This window comes from Leishmania major, chromosome 34, assembly GCF_000002725.2.
Source record: "Leishmania major strain Friedlin complete genome, chromosome 34".
NCBI lineage: Eukaryota > Euglenozoa > Kinetoplastea > Trypanosomatida > Trypanosomatidae > Leishmania > Leishmania major.
Genome location: NC_007286.2, coordinates 1,662,437 through 1,679,701, shown reverse-complemented (window position 1 = coordinate 1,679,701; position 17,265 = coordinate 1,662,437). Strand labels below are relative to the sequence as shown.

At 58.5% G+C, this 17,265-nt stretch overlaps 5 protein-coding genes across 5 annotated transcripts; all 5 read right to left on the bottom strand.

The window, feature by feature from the left end:
• Window positions 1-3,887: 3,887 nt before the first annotated feature.
• Window positions 3,888-5,534, bottom strand: LMJF_34_3930 (putative expression site-associated protein 5 (ESAG5); the record flags this gene model as incomplete). The annotated part of the gene is made up of 1 exon (XM_001686447.1): window positions 3,888-5,534. The coding sequence occupies one exon, from the start codon at window positions 5,532-5,534 to the stop codon at window positions 3,888-3,890; it is 1,647 nt and encodes a 548-aa protein (XP_001686499.1).
• A 1,027-nt stretch (window positions 5,535-6,561) lies between these two features.
• Window positions 6,562-7,953, bottom strand: LMJF_34_3920 (conserved hypothetical protein; the record flags this gene model as incomplete). The annotated part of the gene is made up of 1 exon (XM_001686446.1): window positions 6,562-7,953. One exon carries the CDS (start codon window positions 7,951-7,953, stop codon window positions 6,562-6,564), a length of 1,392 nt encoding a protein of 463 aa, XP_001686498.1.
• Window positions 7,954-9,505: 1,552 nt separating this feature from the next.
• Window positions 9,506-9,799, bottom strand: LMJF_34_3910 (conserved hypothetical protein; the record flags this gene model as incomplete). The annotated part of the gene is made up of 1 exon (XM_001686445.1): window positions 9,506-9,799. The coding sequence occupies one exon, from the start codon at window positions 9,797-9,799 to the stop codon at window positions 9,506-9,508; it is 294 nt and encodes a 97-aa protein (XP_001686497.1).
• An 862-nt stretch (window positions 9,800-10,661) lies between these two features.
• Window positions 10,662-12,167, bottom strand: LMJF_34_3900 (conserved hypothetical protein; the record flags this gene model as incomplete). Its single annotated transcript, XM_001686444.1, has 1 exon — window positions 10,662-12,167. One exon carries the CDS (start codon window positions 12,165-12,167, stop codon window positions 10,662-10,664), a length of 1,506 nt encoding a protein of 501 aa, XP_001686496.1.
• A 3,112-nt stretch (window positions 12,168-15,279) lies between these two features.
• LMJF_34_3890 (conserved hypothetical protein) lies at window positions 15,280-16,194 on the bottom strand (the record flags this gene model as incomplete). Its single annotated transcript, XM_001686443.1, has 1 exon — window positions 15,280-16,194. The coding sequence occupies one exon, from the start codon at window positions 16,192-16,194 to the stop codon at window positions 15,280-15,282; it is 915 nt and encodes a 304-aa protein (XP_001686495.1).
• Window positions 16,195-17,265: the final 1,071 nt, after the last annotated feature.

Genomic DNA, 17,265 nt, shown 5'->3' with positions numbered 1-17,265 from the left:
GAAGACACAACAAGGAAAGGCAGGGGACCCGTGAAACGGCAAAAGGGAGGTGAGACGGCAACGGAGGAAAGGGGTGGGTGCAGACACAGTGGGCCGTTCGCGATGAGAGAGTCAGTGTCCAGAGATGGGAGAGAAAAAGAAAGAGGAAGTTGGAAAGCGGAGAAGCCGGGAAGGTGTGTCACAACACACGTGAGACAACAAAATCAGACAGCAAGCAAGGCGGCGAGAGCGAGGGCAACAGAGATCCGTAGCCAAAGACGGGGAGGCAGGAGAGCGCACAGGCAGCGCGGAGCCGCAAAGACACGAACGACAGGAACAGAAGAAGATACAAAACTCGCGTGGAGTGAAAGAGCGTGCTCGGCGGCTGCGGATCAAAAGACGCTGGCGTGCAGTTGGAAGAGACAGATAGAAAAAAGTAACAGAGAGCGAGACGCACACGCACGCACAAACACAGCAAACTTGAGTCCAGAGCCGAGACGGCTCCTCTCCGTCCACTGGTGTCCCGGGCGCAGGAGGGAGAGAGGCCGGAAACACGCAAAGGCAACCAAAAAAAAGCAGAAGAACGGCACGCGACCAGATGCCGTTCAGAGCACTTGCGCGAACGGCTGAAAAAAAATCACGTTGATGCGTAAGCGGTGCGCATACAGTGGGCCTACGTCAATAAAGTCAACCAGGGAAGAAATGGGCAAAGGCGTCGCAGCAGCGCCAGCGCGCAGCACCCCACGCGTCTCTTCCACTCCCTGTCTCACGTTGTCTCTTCCCCCCTGCTTCAATCAGCGAACGCCGCGTGCAGACGGGGTAAATAGAAGCCGAAGAATGCAGGTGGCACGGATATCCTAGTTAGCCCACATGCGGGCCGGTGCACACAGAGACGCTTTTGTTTGTGTGTGTGTGTGTGTGTGTGTGTGTGTGCGCGATGTTTTCGTGTATTGGTTAGGAACTCCGCCGCCTAGGATACAAAGGTGGTGCGCACCGGGGTGTAGGCTCTGTTCTCGCAGCACGGGCGCAGGAAGTCAAGCGGGAAGACGAGAAAAGGATATTGCTCCTTTGCTTTGCCGTTTTGTGATGGAACGCGCCTCCCAGACGTCCGGTGTCGCCCCCCAGGGGCGTGAGCTCTTCGTGTGTGTGTGTGTGTGTGTGTGTGTGTATGTATGTATGCTCAGATACGAAAGCGGGAGAGATAAATATGGGGTAGTGTGGGTGGCGCGTGTGTGTGGTGGAAGTGATGAGCGAGCCGGCCGAGAGTGCTGCAGGCTGAAGAAAATCGTCGTTTTCACCTCTTGGGGAGAGCAATACAAAGTGGAGCAGGGCAATGTCGCAGGTGCACTGAGTCGGCAAATGAGGGGGCGCGATAGACAAAAAGCCGTCGTTGCCCCCTTGCTTTGAAGTCGTCGTCTCAGTTTGTCCGCTCGCCTCCTGCTTCGAATGGTGCTTTTCCTCGCTCGCCCAAGACGATTCAGCACGTGTGATGGATCCGCGCCGCAGCCGTTCTTGCACGCGTGTGGGGGTGCGGTGGTTGCGTCGGTAGGTTGGCACTTGCAGGCGATGCGCGGCGTAAGAGAGACGGATCAGAGCACACAAGAGTGCTGAAAAGCAAAATGCACGGGAATTTGAGCCCATAGAATACGCAGGCACAAGACCCGTGATAGCCGTTGCATGAAACCCACGAGCCAAGAGAAGGATAAAAACGAAGAAGAGGCGTGTGTGCGAGAGTGAGAGAGACCTTGGGCCACAAGAGGCGCACGCGCAGCAGAAGGCGACGAGCTGCAGCGTGTGGGGGCTCGCGCTCACGCAGTTCTGCACGGCGTATGTAGTAACAGCGACGTCAACAGAGACGGCCATCACCGCTGACCCGTGTGCAATGCCTCTCGATCTGCGCGTTGGGTCGGGACCCCAACCGCCCCCGCTGCACCGCTAAAAAAAAAAAGAAAATAAAGAGCGGTGGGTGGCGGGAGTGTCAAGCCTCGCCACGCACATGCCTGCGTTGGTGGGAAAGCGTGCGCACAAGAGCATGATCTACTGATGTCGTTGTTGCTCGATTTAAATATTGCCACCTTTCTCCATTGCCGTCTCTTGTGTCTCTTCGTTGGGGATGGAGTATTTTCAGCACGTCGCGGTTTTAGCCGACAATCGCGTCTTGCGATCAAACGCGTGCTTCGATACCGGCAATATTTCGCGCCAATACATCGGTGGCCGCATGAGACGATCCGAAACAGCGGACGGCGTGCAGTTGCCCTGCTCTCTCCCCCTCTCCCTCACTTTTGGCGAACAAAAAAAACGGGTGTCGGTGAATGTCCTGCCGCTGTGGTGAGTCGATGCCGCAGCGAGGCTCACAAGTACACGAAGAGAGCGTGTTTCCTCGTTCTCCAACGCATCCACTTCCTGCCAGAGAGCATGTGTTCAACACACCACTCCTGACCTGTCTGACGGGGGCACATCACCTGGTGCAATGCAGCAGCAGACGCACACGCGCTCCAGCAACGCGCCAACTCATTTAGCTGAGCGCGGCCCCTGCCTCAGGCTCTGCCCACCCACCCGCTGCCGAGTTCGCCTCACAGCCGCTCTCACATCATGCCGGTCGACACCTGGTAAGGCTTCTCCCTCGGGGTAGCCCAGGCTGCCCACACCAGTGGGCAGCGAGGGAAAGGTGAGAGATGCGCTCGAGTCACGGTGACGCTCTGCCTGTCACAGGAATGGCACAGATGTGTTCACTGACGCCGGTCGCTCTGGCTTTCCTGCGCCGTCCGTACTTGACCGTCGACATCACAAGAAGTGGTTCGGCATTGGGCAGAGATGAGGTGGGCGGGGTGGGCCGCTTGGCTCTTCCCACACAGACAGCGGAGTGCTGAACAACGAGAGAGAGCACGCACAGAGGCGTCGACCTCACCCCGGCATCGGGGATGGAAGAAGTGAGAGAGAGAGAGAGAGAGAGAGAGCGTACGAGCAGAAAAAAGCAAAATGGATTTAAAGAACATCAAGCGCCTCACACATCGCCAGCGGGAGGGTGGAATAACAACAGTGTGTGTGTGTGTGTGTGTGTATGTGAGGGAGAACACAAAGGCGGCAGGAAACAAAGCAGACGGAGCCGAGCGCCATGTACGACAGGGACAAGATAGATGCATTGAAGAGGGGTCCTCTGGTCCGTTTCTCCTCGCTCCTTGTCCAGTCAACAGACATGGCATGTCCTCGCTGACGGCAACACGCGCATCCATGTTCTGCCGGACAACTTTGAGGAGCTTCGATAACAACAAAGAAATACGGCAGAGGAGAAGACAGCAGGGAAAACGTCAGAGATGAACAACGAGAGAGAGAGAGAGGGAGAAGCATACGGATATGGCGCAGAGAAAGGTCCTCACAGAACAGATAAAGCACTTGACGCACAACAATGGCGACGGCTACACCACAACAGGTGGAGAAAGGGGTTGTAGAGGGGAAGAAAGCACACACACAAACACACACAAACAAGCAATGAATGGCTCAGTGAAAGGTGGGAGGGAGTGGCGGCGATGCCACTCAGCGCCCGTGAAGAAAGTAAGCCACCTTTTCCCAGTTGAAGTCGCCCACGCACACGAGACAGACGCGAAGACATACGAAGAGAGGGAGGAGGGCAGGACGAGATGCGCCCAAGTGGCGCGCAGAAGACAACGAGAGAAAGAAAGAGGGAGAAACCCACCAGAAACATCAAACGCCGTCAGCCCGAGAAACAAAAATTGCAGGAAAGAGCGAAGCCGCAAAGACAGAGACGTCGCCCACGTCGTATTCCATCAACCGCTTCCGTCTTCTTGGTTCGTGGGGATGTGCACGTGCGGCTGCACCACTTGCAGGACCCCCCCCACACACACACACACGCTTTCCAGCCGTCCATTCCTTTTCATTCCGTGAGCGGCCTACAGGGTCGAGAAGACGGCCCGCAGAAACTCTTCATGGAGGCTAAAATTCACGCCGCCCTCGATGACGTCGGATCCGACCTTCAACAGTGCCTCCTGGACAAAGAACGGCAGCTTCAGCGGGGACGCACTGTTAACCAGCGGTGCGGCGAAGTCGTTCCACACTTTGGTGATGAGTTTCTCCAGGTCTTTCGTGCTGACGTCACCGATGTTAGACGCCATCACCTTCACAGCAACGTCGCGCACCGGAAGTAGCTCGTAGCTGATCGAGTGACCTGTGCTGGCGCTGATGTTGCGGACACCGGACGCGGCGGAGCACCCGATCGCCAACACTGGAAATGCTTTACGGTGGTACTGGGAAGAGATCCTCTTTCTCCTTCGAAGGAATCGGTAGCCGGCGGAGAAGCCTGCCCTCGGCCTGAGCTGCTTTTCTGTAATGAGAGAAGATAAGGCCGAGGAATGCTCGGTGGAGTTTGGCTGCACATACACCCCGACAAGAAGGTCCTGGACATCCACTGACACTTCCCCGTCGTGCAGCACATTGATTACAGGTTCCCTTGTTGCCTGCGCGAGCGTGTACAATCTGCATCCCGGGCACGCCCGGTAAAGCTCAGGGAAAAGATCCGCTAACAGCGAGGTGTTCCACATTGCTGATAGGTGCTTCTCCACCTGCAGACGCTGCGCCTGTACCGCATTGTAGAGAACGTTGTTCACGCTCGTCGCGGTGGTGCGTACGGCAAAGTCGCGAGACACAAGTTCAGGCACGCTTGACGCGGTAGGCGTCGAAGCGCAGCCCCAATCGAGCGGGTTCAAGTCCAGTGTTACGGCCATCGCGTTGGCTGTCATCACGGGCGGCGTGATGGCGCGGATGCCAAACCTCGCAAAGGCATCGTTGAGTCCATCAGCTGCCTTCAGCGGCATCTTTTCATCCAACATTCGCTTTACTTTTGAGACCACGAAGATGTCGAGCTCACCAATGAACAGCTCCACCACCCTTTGCGCTAAACGGCATGCTTCGCTGTCCAAGTTGTGGTGGACGTCCACCTGACCCCAGTCAAGCGCCAGATGCGGAAAGGTCACGTTCCACCGTTCCTCTGGTAGAAGCGTGAGACGCATCACCGCATCGACAGTGATTTCCTTCAGTGACGCCCAGAAGGTGCCACTGCACCTCACGCCCATGTACTGGAAGATAAAGCGCGACTTGTTCACCTGGAGACCGAGTCCCGTGGCGCGTATCATCATGCTCTGCGCGTCTGGCACGCCGGTGCTGACGGTGAGAGAACGCAGCTTGAAATGCTGCAACACCATATCGTCCACCCAGACGTGGTTCACCTCTTGCGTGGGGACAATAACGGTGTTGCTCTCATTTTGAATCATGGGAATGACAGCCGCTTTAATAAAGGTGTTCATGAAGGTCGACGTCACCGCCACAGAGACGTTGGCGGAATGACAGCCGATGACGCCCTTGTCGACCGTCGTGTGAATATCCGACAAGGCATCCCTGTACGTACTTTGCAGTTCGCGGAAGTAAAACCAGCTGACGTACAGGAATCCAAGCCACAGCAAGCACAGCGAGCGCTTGCGGGCCCAGGCGACGCGGCCGCTTCGCTTTCCGTAAGACTTCATGGCGGCAAATGCAGCAGACATACAAGATGAAAAGCAGAAAAGTGGTGGGGGAATGAACGTCTCTCCGAGAGGGCGACAAGGGCACAGCGCGACGCGGGAGAGACGGCGCAGCAGGTCGTCCCACGACGCAGGATAAACGGAAAAGCACGGAGGGCTGCAGTTGCGTATGCGATGGTTTGATGTGGTCGTGTTCGGTTGCAGGCAAGCAACGCCACGCGAGCGAGAGGGGACAGCAAAATAATAGAGAGACGCCTTCGGAGCTAGAGAAGGGAGACGCAAAGCTGTGCGCAGGCACCTGTGACCGGCGGCAGCGAGGAAGGAGCCCTACGTGCACCGCATAGCTGGTGTGAGGAAGCGGCACCAGCGACCACGAAGTAGAAGAGCGATGAGACAGGATGGTGTAGGTGGAGGGTGCCAGCGAAAGAGAGAGAGAAGGCGGGCGAGGGCGGGAGGGCAACGAGGTGCAAGAGATCCCCGTCTTGCAAGCACACGACATGACCTTCTCGCATTACTTTCCCGTCTCCCACCCCCACCGCACTGAGGGCTATGCGTTGCTCTGCAGCCCGCACATTGACCGCAGCAAATACGGAAAACACATGGGCTGCACGTTTCGGCGTGTCCGTCGGTGGCAGCTGCTTCAGGTGAGTGGTGTGTCACGGCTGTCGTACAAACAACAAAACAGAGCGCAGGCGCACACTCCTTCTCCAGGCTTTGGTGCTCTCTGTACACCGATCACACAGGGGCTCATGGTTGCAACCGGTGCCAACAACGAAGGAAATACTTAAGGAGAAGACGCAGCCGTCTCTGACGCGAGCCCACATCGAATTCAGGGTAACACACACAGAGAAAAAAAAAGGACAAGAGTGGCGCTTGACATCAAACATAAAACAGCTTAGCAGAAAAGAGGCGCAACTGCAGCCGCTAGCATACGTCGAGGACATCGCGCAGCACCGCGCACATCGTTTTTTTTTTCGGAAGAAGGAAGGCAATGTGCCCCTGTGCGATCGACAGTCGCGCAGAGCGCACTGGAGCGGTTCGCCTGTTTCCGTTACAGGGGCCGTAGCGGATTGACGGATCCGTAGCTGCGCATCGCCATCGACACGCATGACATCAATGCTGCAGTGCCCTGTGGTGCCACGGCGGTGGATGACGGCAGCAGCGGGGGTGTATAACAAAGGCAAAGACACCGCAACGTATCGGCCCCCCCAACCAGCTCCCTCATCTCGGCCTGCTGAAGCATCGGGACACCGTCCTCCTTGAGAATGTCCTCCATGCGGAACTCGACCAGCTGCAGTGCAGCATCATCTCGGACGAGCAGCTCTAGCGACGGAAGAGCAGTGGTGCGAGTTGCTGTCGCGTCCCGTAACGTATTTCTTGGCGAACGCGTGTGCCGCTGCGCAGGGCACTCCTCTTCGGACGCTTGCTCACAAGTGCCTGTGGCGGATGAGGTGCGTGCTGCTCTCTCGTACTGGAGGGCCAGCCGCTCCAACAACCCCTTCAGCACCAACAGCGACTCGTCTGCGGCATTTGGTTGCAGGTAGTCTTCGAGCAGCACGCACAGCGAGGGCTGCGGTAGGGCGGAGATGGGGTTGTTCTCCACCATAACAAGGCGGTCCAGAGGACGACCGAGCTGCCTCAGGTCCTTCACACTCACGTTGGTGTCGCGGTACCAGCGCTTGTGTCGGCTAATGATGTGATGGAACCACTGCCGTCGGCCGCAGGCTTGCCCGATGGCATGAAGAATGGGATTCACGTAGTGCGCCGTACCGGCGGTCCACACAATGATCTCCACAGGGAGCCGGTGAAGTGACCGCAGGAGCTCGCCAACGTGGGGGCGCAGATGGATGGGGCCGTAGCGGGCCCCGACCAGCGTCTCGTCTAGATCAAACACAACAGTGAACCACGGTAGCTGCCTTCGTCCATCGTTTCCACCATCTGTGGACTCCACCGAGACGGCAGAGAGAGGGGGCACAAGCCAACGCCGCTCACCGCTTGCCATCGCTCGTCGCTGCTTGCGGGTGCCGCGCCGCTGCGCGGCCCCACCGGTCACCACTGCCTCCCTCACAACAGTGTCCAAGTCGCTCAGCATGGTGGTGCTTGAGCTCGCTGTCAGCCGTGCAGCGTTAGAGAGCGACGAGCAGCTTTCCGACTTCTTCGCTATCCGTCGGCGGTTCGGCTTCGTGGTGCGTCGCCACGCGCATGCTTGGTGAGCATCCATCGACCGTGTAGGCATTAAACCACCCATAAAAACCGCCCCAAAGCCGAGGATGTCCTCCACGTCGGCGTCGCCGTCGGATGTGTCCTCGGAGTCAAGCAAGAAGTCCTGCATCTGCTCATTGACGAGATCGTACTCGGAGTATTCGGAGTCGCTGCCGGAGACGTCCTCACAGTTTACGTATGTGGTTGTCATGTAGGTTGTGACGGAGTACGAGGTGGACATCGCCGCGGCGTTGGCAGCGGCAGCGGCGTTGTTAGGCAGGAGGCACTGCGCGGCGTGAGAAGCACGCAAGGGGCGGCGTGGAAAGCAGTTTCGGCTGTGCCGCGCTTGATGGGGGTCAGTGAGCAGGGTGGCGGTGCGCGAGTGCCGCAGCGTCCGGTGTGGCGACCGCTGCGGGCGACTAAAGCTCATCGTGGTGGTCACCAGGTCCCGTCTTTGCGTGGAATTGCCCCTGCCCTCCGGGCTGCCCTTCTATGCGTCTCCCCGGACGCCACGTTCTCTCCCCTTTGCGTCCGCCAGCGCCGCGCTCATTCACCTGGAAAAAGAGGAAGCCGAGCCGGCGTGGAAACCGTCGAATACCGGCACGCCGTCCCACTCCCTCCCTGTGCGCGTGCGAGTGTCGGTGTCTCGACTTCACTGTGCTGCACACTTGGCGAAGGCAGAGCTTACAAGACGATAAAGCGCGAAGAGCGAGACGTTCGCTGTCGCTCAGACAAGGTAGATATATATATATATAAGGAGGTGAAGAAGTGGATGCCGGAGTACCGGGCATGTGTGTGTGTGTGTGTGTGTGTGTGTGTGTGTTTTGTGAACGTGCAGGAGAGGCGATGGCGACCTAGGTCAACGCAGCCTTCTCCACCGGCACTGGTACTTCTGAGCGCGACACCTAAGGCGGTGCGAGAGAGAGAGGGCGCAATACAGAGATGAGTTCAAGAGGTGTCACGCACGAGCCGGCAATCAGCGAATTGTGAATAGCACAACACCAAAGGGATGGGAATGGTGGGCGTAGAGGGCGAGCGTAGAGCGACGGGTACGGTGAGAGTGAGTGCACCCACCCTCGTAGAGAAGGAGAGATGCACGCCGGCCGTCCTCCTGGCCCACCCAACCGCCCTCACCGCGGGTTACTCAGTACCCACCCACCGCTCGACCGCGCCTCATTCACCCACTCTTGCAAGCACGGAAGGCGTGGCGGCGCTCCGGAAGAAGTGCGCACAGGCAACCATGGAAGCAGATGTTCCTCCGCCAGTGCGACTCACGCCCCAGCGCCGCGGAGAAAATCGCCGCTTCCGAAGTCATGGTGGCCTCGGGCAAATCGAAGTACACCTCCGTGCACCGTTGAAGCACTTTGAGACGGAGATGAGAGTTACTCTCTCAGCAACAGCAAACGAGACGCGGGATGAACGAGAGACAACATCTTGAACGAGAAGATCGAAAGGAAACACCTAACAGCATAACAACAACAACGGAAAAAAAAAAAACATTGCACACACAACATCGTAGACGCGATGCCGAAGAGAGGACATTAAACCGCAGCCTACGCCATACCAAATAAGAAAGAGTCCCTCGTTCCCTGGTGCCGCGAGGGGGTGGGTGGGGGGAGGAGCATGTGACCGCCTGGCCGGCACACGTAGGAAACAAAACAGACCACAAGCAGCGACGATTGACAGCTTTGCCAGAGCGCATCATGCGCCCAAAGAATAGATGCACACGCGCACTGACTGGTGCATTCCGGAAGCGCCAGCCACACTCCTCTGCATGTTTGTTTCGGAACGTGCTACTTGGTGAAGATGCCCTCCTCCTCCAATTCACGTTGTCGGATGCGCTCATTACGCGCTTCGATCTTCTTCTGGTCCTCAGTCGCCAGATCGTACGGGTTGCCACGGAGTCGATACCGTGGGTTGATAGCGTTCATTTTGCACAGCGTCCAGTTGCGACGCTCGAGAAAGCAGTCGTTCGCGCCGATGCAGTCCTCCACACTTTCCTTCGCCTGAAAGCACTTGGTCATGACGACGCACTCAATGAGCGCATTCTTTGGCCGCCAGCAGATGCTCTTGTGCTCCTTCTCCATTTTGTCTACTGTCTTGCGCGTGCGTGCGTGCAGCCTCACAGCCGCTGCTGTATGTTCGCAGGCACCCGAACAATCGAGTCCAGGGAGCTACGTGCTGCGGGCGACCTCAAGAATACAAGTGTGCCGAGAAAAGCAAGAGGTGCAGCCACTGCACCCACGCAGTGTCCGTCCAGCACGAATAGCAGAGAGGAGGAGAAACAGTGTAGGCATTGTTGCATTGGCGACACGCGGGTGCGTGCATCATGTGCAGTCTGACATAGCATACAGAGGCGGAGGTGTGAGAGGGACAAGCACCGAAGACGAAGCGACGGCCATGTGCGCCAAAGCGCTGGGCCGCAAGGACACCGAAGGCGATTTGGGGCGATGTCAGTCGAACCCCCCCCTCCCATCTGCCCTCAACCCCCCCCCCTCGGCTCGCCTCTGCCACCCGCAGTCTTCTCTCGCCCCATTTCCTCATCGCCTCTCCGAGTCACGGTCGCTGTCTTCGGCAACTATTGAGGCGGCGACGAAGGACATGCAAGCAACACTTGCGACCCCGTGTGTGGTGAGCACCGACGCGTGGTACTGGAAAGCGAGCACTCGTCGATTCGGTCCAGCGAGGTGAACCTCTCGGCGTGTGTGGCGCGTTCAGCTTTGGATTCCTTACCGTCCTCTTGCTCGCGAGCCACACATCTGCGTCCTTAAGCGTGCATGCACAGAGTCGCCAATTGAGAAACACGAAGTGCAAGAAACGAGTTGGTCGCGTGCTCAGCACAGTGCCGCTAACCATGCGTGGAAGGCCTCAGCGTCAATGCACCCGACTGACGTATTCATCCCTCCCATGGCGCACGCACGGAGAAGTGCGCAGCCACGCGCGTTTCCATCACTTCCACGTGGTCGAAATGCCGGCAGCCGCCGTGGTTGACTCAGGCACGAGCACCTCGACCGGCGCTTTAGGGAAGCGCACACGCACCGTCGTCTCGACGCCAAGGGTGGAGTAGATGTCGATGGAACCGCCCCACATGCCCATGTACACCTTCGACGTAGGCAGCCCAACACCGAAGCCGCCCAGATGGCTTTCGTAGTGCTCACTCGTCGTCCAGCCGAACTTCCAGATGTTCTTGAAGTGCTGTGGATGAATTCCACCGGCTTGGTCAACGAACTCCACCACCACCCACGTATCGTCGCTGGCGTATCGGATGAGCACGTTAATATCAGGCCTCAACTTGAGTGTCGCTGCGCAGGCGTTCTTGAGCACCTCGCGGAAGATGTACGTGAGGTGGCCTTCCACCGAGTAGATGCCCCGTGACGAGATTGGGGTCGGGCGAGTCTCCGGCAAATCTGCCGGGCATGAGAGGCGCGATGTGGAGGAGCTCACCAACATGCCACAGGGGGCGCGGGTGAGAATACACTTGTCCTCCTCCAGGTGAATCTCTAGCGAGAGCACGCTGCCGTTGTCAACGAGGCCCGAAAAAATTTCAACAACGGCGATGCCGGCGCGCTGCAGCACTTCGACCACGTCTGTGTCGGATGAGATGACCTGCTGCGTGTTGGCCGGATGAGTCAAGTACAGAAGGTGTTCGTGAAGGACGCGCCACGCGACTCGATGGCGGCAAAAACGAATGAACCACCCATTCAGTTCGTCGGAGCGGATAGCAGCCTCGTTCACCATGACGTCCAGCAGCGACTGACGCGGTCGCAGGGCTTTCAGCGCGAGAATGAGAGGCATGGTCGCCTTCCCCCGATCCCAGGTGGAGAAGGCGGCCTCTACCTCATCACGCGTCATGGCAGGATTTGACAGGAACCCGAGAGGACGAAAAGTGCTCGTCGCTAACGTTGAGGTCGAGGAGGAGGCGCTGGCGGAGACGGTGCCCTCCTCGGCGTCGCGAGGTGCACGACTGCCGACGCTGTCACCGCTGGAGTAGGTCTGCGCCGGCTCGTAAATGAAGCTGTCGTCGTCCGTGTTGCAGAGACACGGAAACAGGGAGGGCGAGCTGCCGTACTCGTGCCGCTCAAAGCTGATGTCGGTCGAGCTGTCAAAGATCCCTTGCTGAGGACACTGTTCCAGGCCGCGGTGGAGCGCGACGCAGTAGTTAAACTCGCGGAGAACATACGATTTGACCCACCAGAGCCGATCCACGTTTGGCTTGCGCATCTTTTTCTGGATGATGGGGTCGGAGAATGACTGATAGCACCTCGAGGTGCGGATGGCCATCTCTCGCACAATCTGATGCACAACACCGTTCTCCACCAGCTGGGCCGGTAGCTTACTCAAGGCCGGCAGATCTAACGGGGTTTGCGGGAGTGCCAAGTAACGCTGCAGAGCCGTGGAGTGACAGTGGGGCCTGCGGCTGAAGGACATGGCAAAGCTCTGCATCCGAAGCGACATCGACCACGAAAAGGGCAGAGGTGCGGCACACCCACTCTGAAGATCTGACGGAGGAAGACGCACCCCCCCCCGCCCCTCTCTTTTCGCTCGGAGCACGGCAGTCAGTCGAAGCGCGCCACCACCACTTTCTCGTTGCAGGCAGAGCGCGGATCTAACTGGGAAGGACCCGGAAAAGACAAACAAGCAAACATGAACAGGGAGTTGAGCACGGCAAAAGAAAGCGAGCGGCAAAGGTAAGCGCGGACCGCCACTGCAGTGGCGAGAGGAGGCGGGGTGTGTTCGCTACGTGTTGGATGGCAGAGATGATGCGCGTCGCAGGGCTTCGACCAGGGGCAACACAGAGAAAGACAGAGAAAGAGAGAGAGCGCGGCAGTGCACCAACGAAGAGCACTTGGCAGACGACCAGCAGCGAGACTCTTCTCGATACAGCCAAGGCTAACAGACAACCAACACTAATTGGGGGAGGGGGTCCAGCGCCCGCGTGCGGCGTCGTCAACACTCAGTCTTTCTCAGATGAACGAGTTTCGACGAATTCGGGGATACGGTCCCTCGCATGGCGGCGTGAGCGCGGTCACTCTTCGCTCTCGTCCCACCGTCTCCTACTTGTCAAAGGGGGCAGTAGTGGTGTCTCGAGGAGCCGCCCATCCACAGGACTAGCGCACACCCACGCACCCGTTCCGCAGAGCTCGCGTGCGGGGTTCGTGTGCGTATGCAACTTGAGCACGAATAGAAATTGGCGACGAGTGGAGACGGATAGCGCCGCTGACGACCTGTCGCCCCTCCTCTTTGCCCGCTCTGAGAGTGTCTGCCGCTGGAGTGCATGCACATGCGACTGCGGGTGATTCCATCGGCAGTGTCGGTTCAACAGCGACGGTGGCCGCGACGGGGAATCATAGAAGAGGGCCATTGATGCAAGAGGTGGCACGCACAGAAACGGAGAGAGCGCAGATGCAATGAAGCGTGCGTGAGTGCGTGAGAGAGAGAGAGAGAGAGAGCGAGCGTCGGTCTGGATGAGTGGTCAAGAGGCAGTTATGCCGGCACGCGCATACCTCACCGGCAGCTGTCGACATCGGCGCATAGGTGGCTGGTGAATCCCCACAGGCGCAAGACACCAACGCGGCGTTGACCTGCACTTGGCCTGAAGAGGGATGCAACACGATCCGTGCGAGATTCCACAAAACGCTCTCGGAGCGGACTTGAGCGAGGCGAGGGGGAGGAAGAAACCCTCCACGCCCTCCCCCTGTCCGGTCAGTAGGCCGAGAGGCCCTCATCAGCATATTCTTCTCGTAAGAAGGCAGGCTGCATCAGCACCCGCCGTGCGTCGTCTCTTCGACTAGGGCACTCTGAGCGCCACAACAGACCTCCCCCGCTCCGGAAGCAGTCGAATGGCTTTTTCTTTTCGCACACCGTGCCCCCAGCTCTCTGCCATGCAGTGTGCGGTCGAACGCCACGCCAACCTCCGGCCTGCCACACGCCTCACGCCTGCGGTGCGAAGCAGCCCTAGACACGCACCTTAGGGCAAAGCGCCCAATCGATCATGACGAGCACGGCCTCTGCCTCTCAAACGCTACCCGCCCTAGAAGGTCGCCTCGCAGCCGCTCCCATCATGCCAGTGGCCCGCCTGGCGCACACCCCTCGGGGTGGCTCAGGCTCCCCTACAGCCGTAGGGCAGTGTGTGGGCCCGGGTGAGACATGCACTCGAGTCGCGAGGACAGCCTGCCTATTGTATCATTTGTACAACGGCGTTCACGGTCGCAGGTCTCTCCTGACGCAGCGTCGGCCATCACCGGAACACCAGCATCGGTAGCGTTGACTCACTCGGATCCTACCACGTCCTAGGTGCTCGACCCTGGACACCACCAGAGGGAGGTTCGGCATTGGGCAGAGATGCGGTAGACTGCCCGGCTCCTCCCCACACAGAGAGTAAGGGTGCACTGGACCCTGACCCCACGTGCGGCAAAGTGTCGCCCGCCATGAGGAGGCAACAAACAGTAGCCATGCGAAAATTGTGAGATGGCTCCACCGTGGCACTATGGCCCCAACACGGTAGCAGCCAGCAAAGTCATGTTGCTCTCCTGATTTCGTCCACTCGCCTGACGTGGGGGCCGCTGCGGCTGTCGCGATCGTGCGTCCGCCATGCTCCTCCCTTCCCTTCGTCTCCTTTACAAGAACCCATGAGCCCCGTCGAACATAAAAGAAGTGAGCACCGCACCCGGCGTGCGATTGGGGCCATGCCCTCATTGCATCCATCGACCACGCACGCCTACTTTCATCGCTCTCACCGGTCCACACACACACACACACATCATACGCCTACACGCAGACCGGCGCCGGTACAACCTCACGGCACGCTCTCAAACGCTAGCGCATGGCCTCGTACAACGAACAGCTTTCTCGTTGCTGCTGCTCGTGCGGTAACGTGGAGAAAACAGCCGCAGACGGAACAGTTCATGGGCACTGACCGTGAAGCGCCGCCCTTCCGCTGCCGGTGTGAGCCGCCTTGCATGCACCCTTCTCGCTCCTGTCCACATCTGTCTGAGCACAGAGCATTCGACCCTGGCGACATCGCTGAGCGAATGCCGTCCCCCTCCACCCGTCCGCCGAAGACGACACGAGTGGCAGCATCCACGGCAGCGGGTGGGCCACAACACCGAACAGGAGTCGCGGCAGTGCGGCGGCAGATGCAAAGCACAGGGACAGCCTGGACGGACAGAGCGCACGAGCAGAAGGCGTGAGGAGAGAGAGGGGTGCCGGCCACCAAACACAGGAGAAGCACCGCCAAGGAAACAAACAGAAAAAAAAACCGCAAGGACGGATCGCGGGCAGTGCGCCGCAACGAAAGGAGTGTGTGATGACGAGGTAGAAACAAGTAAACATGCCAGGTAACAAGAGTCAGCGGGGCGATTCTGCCACGCTCGAAGAGTCCGACAGACAGTGCTGTGCATCGCTTTCGTGTCCCCGCCCCTTTCTCTATTCCGCTGTCGTTCAAGTGCACTAGACGGGCCGCCCGTACGTCGCCTTCGAGATCGTCGCAGAGAAGCAAGTCGAAGCGTGTGCGCCGGGTCAACGTTAGACCGCTGAAGAGACCCAAACAGTAAGAGAAGAGCTCGACTCACCAGAGGTAGAGATCGAGCTCGTCGTCGCACCGCGCCGACGTTGTGTTGCACAGCAGGTCGAGTCTCATTAAGCCTTCGCGAATGCTAGACTGCAGGGAGACAAGATCCCGCTCCGCCATGATGTTCTGCGTGCTCAGCACGACGCGCCAGAAGTCCGGCGTACCTTTGTCAGATTGCCAGTGCTGCACATGGACGCGGATGTCGAGTGGGCTGCCGTTGAAGTAGACCTGCGAAACACCCTCCACTGTGTACTTGGCCGACTGAAGCGTCGACAAACGCGCTGTGCTGGGGCCCAACTGATGAAAACCTGGAAACACTGACTGCAGCTGCGTCACGGTTGTCACGCGGTTCTTCTCCTTCGTGAGCAACGAGCTGTGTTGCAAGTATTTTACGGTGCTGTTCATGAGGGAGGCGGCTTTGATGTAGTACGTCACCCTTTCGTAGTCCACGTTGGCCATCACCTCCATGGAGATGGGCGGATAGGTGCCGCACAGTTTGTCAAAGACAGCGCGAAGCTCGTATTGGTAGTTTGAGCCATGACTGCGACGCACCAAACGGAAGCCACGCCCGGCGATAAGGCCAGTCGTGGTGTCGAGCACGTTCAGCTGCACCATTGTCGGCGCATCGTCGTTCTGAGGAGCAAAGTCCAGCCAGCAGCGACGCTTTTTCAGGATCGTCTGCAGCGCTGTCACTATGGCCTCGCGGGTGGAGTCTGAACGGATCATGAAGTCAAACTCGGCCTCGTGCGCACGATCCTGGCACGGGGCCTCGCGGTGCTGAACCGACGAGAAGGTCATTACCAGAGCGATAATCATGACGGAAAACACCAGTACAAAGGTCTCGATGCGCCGCTGCAGCACCGTGGCGTCGCGGTATGCCACGTACTTGTTTGGGTCTGCATGATGACCCATTGCCGATGGAGCGTGGTAGTGCTTGACCGCCGGGAGATACAGCGATGATGGGCTAAAATGGTGCACTAGCCCTTGAAACAACGCGCACGCAAGCGAATAAGCATGCGAGAGAGAAACAGGGACGGGAAAGAGAGAGTGAGCGTTCTGGCTCGCGACAAGGCGTGAGTGCGACGATACACCGAAGAGGTCAGCGGCGGCGAAAACAACAGACGGGTGGGTGGCGATGACGTGAAGAGCGAAAGAGAAAAAAATGCGCAAGACGCAGTGCGTGCCGCACGGGTGACGAGGAGGAGAGAGTGAGAAAACGCTGATGAAGAGTGTGAGAGGGTAGGGAAGGGGGTTGGCCAACGGGATGGGTGGCCATGCACAAACACAAAGCCAACGTGCATCGCTGCCAACACGCAAGAAAGCACTCCTGTGCGCTTGCATGAAAGCGTCGGTGTGCGCCAAGTCCATTGGCATCGCCACCACTCGAAATAAGGGAGAGGGTTGAGTGTGTGTACGTGTGTACGTGTGTATGTGTGTGTGGGTGGGGAGGGGGGGTCATGCAGTGCCAAGAGGAAAGGGTGACGCTGGCACACACATCACCGCGCGCTCGCCCTCTCTCTCGCCTTCCCTTTCAAAGAAGGCGGAATGGACGAGTCGTCGCTCGGCTTTCAAGCGTGTTCAATTCTTTTTTTGTGTGTGCGACGTGCTTCCCATGATTTCATGCGCGGCATCGTTGTTCAAGTTACATCGCTCTGATCGTAGAGACACAGAGTAGGAAGAAAAGTGCTCCTTCCCTCCTCGCCCCTCTCCACACACACACACACACAGATCCACAACGAAGGAGCAGCACCCCTGCAGGGGTGCCTTGTACCACCACCCGACAGATGCGCCATTCATGCGGTTCAGAGAAAAACTCTCCAGGCCGGTGCAATCCGCCTCAAGGGAGAGTAAAGGGAGAAGGCCGAGAGGAGGGAGGAGGGTATGTACATTCGCTGAGAAAGACAACACAGAGAGACGAGATAAAAGACGATCGGGTGCAGAGGCCGACGAGCGGATGTGGGCGATCAAGTAACAGGAGGCGGG